At 52.6% G+C, this 8,812-nt stretch overlaps 1 protein-coding gene across 1 annotated transcript in view; it reads left to right on the top strand.

The window, feature by feature from the left end:
• The first annotated feature begins 6,923 nt into the window (after positions 1-6,923).
• The window catches only part of LOC118596711 (serine/arginine repetitive matrix protein 2-like), a 37,574-nt gene continuing 35,685 nt past the window's right edge, over positions 6,924-8,812 (top strand). Inside the window, exons 1-2 of the mRNA XM_036207591.1 lie at positions 6,924-6,977; positions 8,625-8,774. Of these exons, the coding sequence (XP_036063484.1) occupies positions 6,924-6,977; positions 8,625-8,774 (204 nt within the window). The remainder of the gene's footprint in view (positions 6,978-8,624; positions 8,775-8,812) is intronic.

Genomic DNA, 8,812 nt, shown 5'->3' with positions numbered 1-8,812 from the left:
CTCCTCTGTCACACCTGCATGCATGGACACACACACACACACACACACACACACATGCACAATTTTGTCACTAGCATAACCTGTTCACTCCAGTGTGTCTCTGCAGTAGATTTCTGTGTCTGGCTTCTCTATACATCAAGCCACTTGGATGCACACCTCTGGTTTGGTCTCTTTTCTGCATCAGTCACAGAGATTGTCAGTTTTATACCTGAGGCCTTCATTTGATACTTTCTGTTGAACGTCTCCTATGGGACACTTTTTTTTTTTTTTTTTGAGAAAAGATAAAAATTAAAAGGCTCCCAGACACACATGACATAGGGGCCTGAACCAGTCACAGATGTCATGACTCTTTCTCAGTGGCTTATGACTGCTTCCTATTCCTATTCTTGTGTTTTCTCTTTGCTTGTGTAAAATCTAAAAACGCCAGGCTCAGGACATGCCTGTGGTACTGAGGACTCTCCCCTGGGCCACATGCTTAGCCCCAATCCCCCAATTTTAAAAAATTCCTGTTGAGAATGGGGTCTTTGTCCCTTCCTTTTACTTCTGGCTGGATAGCCAGTAGAAAGCAGAGGGAGTGCCAGGCATGGTGGCTTACACCTGTCATCCAAGGTACAGGAGTCTGAGGCTGGAGAATTCCATGAGTTAGAGGCTAGGCTGGACTACATAGGTCCCAACAAAACAAAACAATACAAGTCAGTACAAGTGTCCTCTGGCCTCGGAAGCCACGCTTCTTGGCCTGCTCTCTGGGAGTGCCTGACGGGGAGGCCTCCGCCTGTACAAAACCTCATTTCGCTCTCTGCCATCCTGTGGATAGGACATTGCCAGCTCTGGCAAACCCACTGGTCAGCAGTGGGCAGCTAATGCCATTGTGTGCCTGAGCTGCCTCAGATGCCCAACCCAGCTGAGCTTTCAGATGGTGGCAACTCCAGCTGACAGCCTGGGGCCACACATGATAACTGCCAAGCTAAACTCTTCCAGAAGTCATGGGGACTCAAAATGGGGAAGTGGAATAAAATGGTTGGTCTGTCTGTCTGTCTGTATGTCTATCCTCTCTCTCATCTATTTTATCTATCTTATCTATCTATCTATCTATCTATCTATCATCTATCTATCATTATCTATCTATCTATCTATCACCATCTATCATTATCTATCTATTATTATCTATCTATATTATCTATCTATGTATCTATGTATCTATGTATCTATCTATCTATCTATCTATCCATCCATCCATCCATCATCTATCTACCTATCTCCCCTCCCTCCCTATCAATCGTCTATCCATCCATCTATCATTTATCTATCAATCTCTCTTTCACCCATCTGTCTATCCGTTTTGAAACACGAGAGTCTCTCATGGTGAATCCCAGAAGGCATGAACTCCCTGAGTTTCCATTATGTTAGAGAGGTGAGGCCGCGTGCACACGGCTCACACAGTCAGGGAAGGATGAAGGGTTCCAACATTCCACCTCTGAGAATGGTAAGGAGAAGACACAGGTAAGGCTTAGCACATGGGAGGTTCACTTACGACACAGACCACAGTCCACCACCAGGGACCCAGTGAGGAAAATCGCACATCTTACAGTTCAACACAATGGTGAGGCAGCCTATGCCTGCAATTCAGAACACCGAAGGTGGAGGCAGGAGGATTTGGCGTTAAGGCTCATCCTTGGTTACATGGTGAGTTTGAGACCAACCTTGGGCTACACGAAGATATGTCTTAAAAAAGCCAAAAGATTAAAAAAATATTACAAACAAATAAAGGGATAAGTGAATAAATGTGCATTTGAAGGGTTCTAGATTAGGTGTGGCTCTGCAGTAGAATACTTGCCCACCAGGCTTGGACCCTGGGGGTTCAATTCCCTAGAGCACACATGCATACACATACACACACACACACACACACACACACACACACGCACGCACACACAATGAGAGAAAAAGACACTGGTTCTAATTTTTCATTTTATGTTTGGAAAAGAAAAAAAAAAAAGAGCCAGTGGATGAAATTCTAACAAGGCTTCTTCTTTCATATAAAACATCCAAACTGTGGGCGGACAGTAGGCTTGAAAGCCCTTGGGGAAGCCTGACCGCTGACTTCATGACATCTTGAACCTCGGTGCTCAGAGCATCCTGGCAAAGATATTAGAGCCATAAACTTAAAGGACACACAGCTTAATTGTAGGCAGCACCTTGGGCTGTTCCCGTGCCGCCTGCCACCTGGGGCAGGATGTGGAACAGCCACATGAAAGTGGAGGCCACTGGGTATGGCGGCTGGAACAGCAGGGCGGGCCTGGGAATGGTGATGGAGGCCAACGGGGCTGCAGGGTAGCACAGGCTTCGGATCATAGGAACAGGCGAGCCCTAAGGTTGGGCAGGGAAGCACAGACAAGCCCCGTGCCCTGTGCGGAGTTCTCCAGCCCCGTGCTTGGGTGAGGTGTAGCCGAGGATGTCCTGAGTTCTTAATGCTGTGGACACGGGACTCCACAGTTTCAGCTTCACTTGGCCTCACGGTCTATGGGGGTACAGGCTGGGAGATGGTGCTGGCTACAGGGGTACCAGCTAGCCAGGGTCCAGTGGGTACAGGGTGGCCAAGCTTGGACCTGAAAAATCTGCAATGAGTGGGGAGTAAGGACTTTGTTGAGACCACTGTGTTGGGAAGTAGGAACCCGGGGATTTGAACCCAGGCTGTGGCACTCTGGAGCTTGAGATCACTGGCCCCTACACTGTGCCCCCTTTCTTCAGTTCAGTTCTGCTTGCCAGTCCCTGTTTCTGCCGGTCCCGGTTTCTGCCAGTCTCCTTCCGAAGGCCCTTGTACCAGTTCTGTCTCTGTTCCCCAGCTGAGCTTGGCAATACCTTCTGTGGCTTCCTAGTGTCCAGGTCAATCTTCACAGGGTCTTGTCCCCTAAGAGGGTTGGGTTCAGCTTTCATGGACACTCCATGGCACAGCTGTGTCACCCTCCTGTTCCTAGAGCTAGGGACTCACCTCGCTTTCCCGCCTACAACATTCCTCTCCATTCCCAGTTTCCCTCTGAAGTGGAGGGAGGCCCCACCTTAACCAGGCGACCACAGAGGACAGGGCTGAGGAACGTTATTTGCCCACAGACCTGTGTTGTTGGTCACCCCTGCTGTCCAGCTCCGTTCTGTCCTCTGCAGTCCAGACAAGGGATTGACAAACTCAGATGGAGGGACATTCCGCGGTTTACCTGGCCAGTCCCTCACAACTTCAAGGCCATAAACAATGAGAAACCGTCACAGGGCCCAGGGGACAGGGTGACCAGACGCAGTGTGGTGTCCTGGGTCGGACCTGGAACAGAAGACAAGCATGGGGTGAGTAGCAAGCGGAGGTGGGGGGTGGGGTGGTAAATAAGGGGAGTATGGGTAACGGTGGTGTATAAGTGGGAATTCCGATGGGTGTCAGGGACAGGAGTCCAGGGGGTGTCCAGCTGGCCTCTGGGTTTGTCACTGAGTAATGGGTGGCAGCCACATTCTCTAGCTGGGGGGAATGCTCAGCTACTCACCCACCTACAGGGACCTTCAGACAGACACTAGAAGACGGAGAGAATGTCGGAAAGCCAAGGCCCTGGGGAATGGCTGGGTGTGAGCAGGGTTAGGGATGAGACTGGGGTAAAACCTGAAGCCCTGGGCCGTGCTCTGTCAGCAAAAAGCTCCGTATGAGCCAGGCTGCCCCTTCCCTGTGTGACCGTGGTGGCATGGCTTAACATCTCTGAGCCACACGAAGAAGCCAGGACTACTTTTGCAATCTGTGTAGGATGCTTTCTGTCGCGCACAGGGACTTTGGGTCTTGTGACACGCTTGGGCCAGAGCCTAGGAGAGAGGGAGTGCCTCCGTGGCTAGCTAGTGTTACTGTCTGAGGTGGAGCATGGCCAGGCTGCGGGAGGCTCCCGGCGCCAAGGAAAGGAATGGGCGCCTGAACACAAGGATTCACTAGGAGCCTGGAAAGGGTTTACTTATTTGTTTATGTAAACGATTGCATTTTAGTTAATTGTGCCATGTGCATGTGCTCGTCGTGTGCCACGGCGTGTGGAGTGTGGAGGTCAGAGGTCAAATGTGGGAGTCACTGGTCATCTCCCTCTATTGTGTGAGTCCTGAGGCTTGAACTCAGGTCATCAGGGATGGCTGCAACTGCTTTTCCACCTGTCGGCCCGAGTTCGGGTGTTCTCCCACAGAGAAAGAAGCTGAAGAAATCAGCCACTCAGCAGTTTTCCGATCCCTGAGTCACCCGGGGCCGGAGCCAGCCACGGGTCAGTGGTCACAAGCCTGGCCACAAAGCCAGTGACCTCCAGTTCCCTGGAGACCCTGACTGCCCCAGTTCTGGACCAGAAAGAAAAGTGGGGAGTGCCACCATCCCCAGCCTCCAGGCAGACAGATAGATGGCCTAATAACAGGCTGGCCAGACCTGTGACCTTGCTTGAAGTACCTCCTTCGCTGGATGGAGCTCCCGTGGGAGCCAGGGCAGCAGCAGTGTTGGAGGTCCTGTGTGCAGGGCTCAGGCATGGTGGCAAGTACCTGACACCGGGGATGGGCAGTCTTGGCTCTCAAACAGCATGGATCAGGTCAGTTCAGAGCCCAGCTTCCTGTCCCCAGAGCCAGCTCTTCCTGAGAGGTCTTAAGGGAGAGGTGGGTTGCCATGGGGTCCTTAGTACCCTGCAGATGCCCCTTCTGTAGGAGTGTTCAGGGGAGGGCTGATGGACAATCTCAGTCTGACATGTGCATCATCAGAGGGTCTATCATCAGAGTACTCTCTCCCCAGCACCCCCTCTGTACCTGGCTAGGGCACTGGCCTCGGTCACATGTGGACTCGCTTGTATTCTGCATGTACCACCAAGGACACTCCTGTGCCCTCCCTGTCCCAGGGCTCATTGCAGGGAAGCAGCCTGGCAACTTTAACATCCGGTAACTTCAGCCTCAGTCCAGGCAAGCGGGGTGGGGGTGATCTGCACTGCACCCCTACTGTGGCTCCCTCTGTAACAGGCTCTTTGAGTCAGATGGCCCACAGAATGTGGCACTGGCCTCTGCCCTGTCAGTGCCTCCCCTTGGGGCCAGATCCCTGACCTCCTTCACTCTTGATGGGTTCACGATCGTTCCTGTCAGCTCCAAGGCTGCTCTTGAACCAGAGACCACAGATTCCCAGACTCCACCTCTCCTGTGATGAAGATCAGATGAATGCTTGATACCCCCTTGCTAACTTCTTCTTGTCTATCTGGACACAGAACTTAGAACTTCCTCAGGTTCCCCTGGTGTCAGACATCAGACCCACTGGCCTTGGGACGACGGCCCGATGGAATCGTTTTCCTAGAACCCACACCCAGTGTAGAGCCAGTGAGGCCCTGACCATGGTGTCATCTGGGGACAGGTTATAAGAGTCATCCTGGCTTCTGCCTTTGTCTGTCTGTGGGGGAAACAGTCACTGTGTCATGAGGGTGCACATGTGGTCTTACAGGGACAAGGGGTTGAACGACGCCCCCCCCCCCAAGCCTACACTTGTCATGCATAGCCAACGTCATGAAGCAGGTCCTAAGCCTTGGCCTCAGAGGGCAGGGATGGCCTTATGAGAACATACTCCTCCCTCTTACTCTGGACCCCAGAACCTGAGTGGCAAGCTTGATTTTTGTTTTTGCTGATTTCAGCTGTGGAGTTGGGAGATAATTCATTACATGACAGAGGATGGATAGGCAAACAGACGGGCTTCCCTGAAGGAAGTAGGGCAGAGAAGTGGGGAGGGGTGGGGAGGAGGGAGCTTAGCTTCCCAGGGCCTCCCATCTTCCCCTTAGTGAATCTCCCCAGCCAGCCTTCAAGGTCTCTCATCCTTCTTAGGACCAGGAAGTATTTGATCCCTAACCCTCGCCTTCAACCTTGCTTCCTGGCCCTGTCACAGTGCTCAGGAAAACAAGAAGTCCTATCTGAAGACCCCTTGCTGAGAAGGCTTCTCTGTCTCCTGCACTTGCGTCTTCCTGGTCCAGGCCTCTTGGGGGAGGGCATCCGTGTTGCTCACAGGATGGGGTATTCTCCTAAACTTACACTCTGCCTCTCCTTATGGGTTCCTCTCCAGCGAGAGTCAAGCGAGTCAAGTTCTGCCCCAGGGCCGGAGGCCCAACAGGAGTGTGACACCTTCTACCCCGTGTGCATGTATCTGTGATTTGAGAATCGCTTAACCTAATTTCTTAGCACCAACTCAAAATGGCATGAAAATCAATTGAAAGAGACTTCATGTATGTCTGCAGGGCGCATCTCGCTATGCAGCTAAGCGTGCGTGGTAGGCGGCACTCCCATGATTCCCTTCCCACTGTTTTCCAAGCCCCCAAAGAAGACCTTGGTTGGGCGGGATGTCCTCATGATATGGCCAAGTTAGTGAGGTCAGTAGAATGTGAGGCACATTTGGTCAATTCAGTAATGGAGGGCACTTTGCTGGTGGGCTGTGGGGACCTCTGTTCAGCATCATAAGAAGAGCCCAAGGTGGGTGGAGGTCTGGGATGTAAGACAGGGATCTAGGCAGCTGGAAGTGCCCACTGTGTTATCTTGGACACTGGGATTCTGGAATGGTTCCCATACAGCTGTTCCTTCTGCCCACATATCACTCCACCCGTGGGCTGTTAGCTCAGTTTGGGGGAGGGGCACCTTGATTCATATCCCATTAAGACTGCCCCTGGCTGGGGGGGAGGGGAGACAAGGAACTGGGGTGTTATGGGAAGAGGACAAGAGGCTGGTTGCCTAAAAGATAAGCCCTTAATGGCCATGTTGATAGCCTGTTAATTACACTGACATCGGGAAAGAGTGCTGGGCTCTTGGAGAGAGGTGTTCAAGGGAGGCGTGAATTGGGGAAGGGCCACAGACAAGAACGATCGGACAGGGAAGGCCTCAGCAGTGGACAAGACAGGAGTGACAGACAGCGTGACGAGATGGGTGCTGTCACTACCAGCTCCAGAATGTTCTGGAAACAGAAGAAGGAAGAAGTAACAGAACCAGCTCAGTAGAGGTTGTCAGGGTTCATGGGGGGAGGTGGGCCTTGAATGGTGCCCTGTGCTAGATGGACTGGCAGGAGGCAGGCAGGGAGACTTTGGGTGGGGGAGTTCGTTCAGGCGAAGGACAAAGTCTGGGCTGAGAGATTCATGGCATTCTCTGGGAAGGGCTGACTTTGTGCTGGTTCTGGGAGAGGTGTTGAGGGGATGCCAGCTGCCAGGACCTACGAGGACATCTTAGCTGGGGTTTCTATTGCTGTGGTGAAACACCATGACCAAAAGAAAGTTGAGGAGGAAAGGGTTTATTATTTGACTCATATTTCCGTATAACCCCTCCTCAACAAAAGCAGTGAGGGCAGGAACTCACCCAGGGCAGGAGCCTGGAGGCAGGAGCTGAAGCAGAGGCCATGGAGGGTGCTGCTTACCGACTTGCTCAACATGTCTTGCTCAGCCTGCTTTCTAGAACCCAGGATGACCAGCCCAGTGGTGGCCCCACCCACAATGGGCTGGGTCTTCCCCCATCAATCACTAGGAATATGTAGGGGTCTTATGGAGGCATTTTCTCAATTGAGGTCCCCTCCTTTCAGATAGCTCTGCCTGGTGTCGTTGTCATAAAACTAGCCTGCCCAGACAGCAAAGTGGGGAGCCTGGATTTCATTCCCTAGAAGATCCAGAGGATGCCTCAGCAGCCACACCTGAGGTAGACATCTTCAGCTGATCCAGAAACTTCATACAGAGTGAGCACCTAGGCAGCTGGTGCCAATCACCTGGCGAGGTGAGAACACAGCTGCATGCCTGCCTGGGCTCTGGGCCACCTCTGGAGGGTTTAAACAGACGAGAGCAGTAGAGGGGGCTGTTATAGGAGACTGGGTGAAGAATGGAAAGGCCTGGTCTAGACCTGGAACATGCTAATGCCCACCTTTGCCTCACCCCACCCCCATGACCTCGTGTTTGGGATCCTGGTGCACACACACACACACACACACACACACACACACACACACACACACTGAGCTCTCTCTCTAGGCTTCCCCCCCTTTAGATCAGGAGGTTACTGTGTACCCAAATCTTCACTAACGTGGTAGCCACAAGCCACACGTGGCCGTTTAAGCCTAGATCAATCAAAATTAAAAAAGCTAAGTGAATTCTGCCATTGTAGAAGCCATGGTTTTAACCACACAATGGCCACATGAGGTTAGCGGCTACTTAAATCATTTCTACCATGGCAGAAAGGTACAGTGGACAGTGCTAATGTAGAGAAAGCCCAGTCAAGGATCCAGATGGTGTGGTCCACAATGACCCCTAGTCCAGGCTCACTGTGTAGTGCAACAACTGAGCTCAGAGAGGGAAACTGGTAATAGTTCCTGTGCTCTACGGGGAGGGGGGGCAGTCTTCAAGGGAGGGGGAGTATGGGAATGACGAAAGCTCAAAACCACCACTGAGTGAGTCTAGCTGGCTCTGCAGGCCTCAGGAAAGAAGGGAGTGTCCAAATCAGGACTGGCCAGGACTTACCCATTTCCTACAGGAGCCAACTGAGGCTGGGGTGGGGTAGCTCTCACTCTGGGGAACTCATACAGATGGAACCAGAAATGTTACTTTGCCCTTCGGTGCCTGGTGCTCCCTGAGGTCATTGCTTGGTAGGCGGCTCCCAGTGCCCACCTCAGCACACCCGAGCCAGAGGGCGTACTCTGCAATTGCGCATCAGATCCGCCAGAGGGCGCAGGGGCAGCTGTCTCTGCCAGAAGTGGGCCTGGAGTTGGGGAGCGGTCCCCACCCGGCGCCCAGCCCCGGGTGCGGAACCCTGAGCTCTTCCAATCTCTCTTCGGGGA

Source organism: Onychomys torridus, chromosome 16 (assembly GCF_903995425.1).
Source record: "Onychomys torridus chromosome 16, mOncTor1.1, whole genome shotgun sequence".
In the NCBI taxonomy this organism is placed as follows: Eukaryota; Metazoa; Chordata; class Mammalia; order Rodentia; family Cricetidae; genus Onychomys; species Onychomys torridus.
The sequence above is the reverse complement of the archived record's forward strand: the minus strand, read 5'-3'. Positions and strand labels throughout refer to the sequence as shown.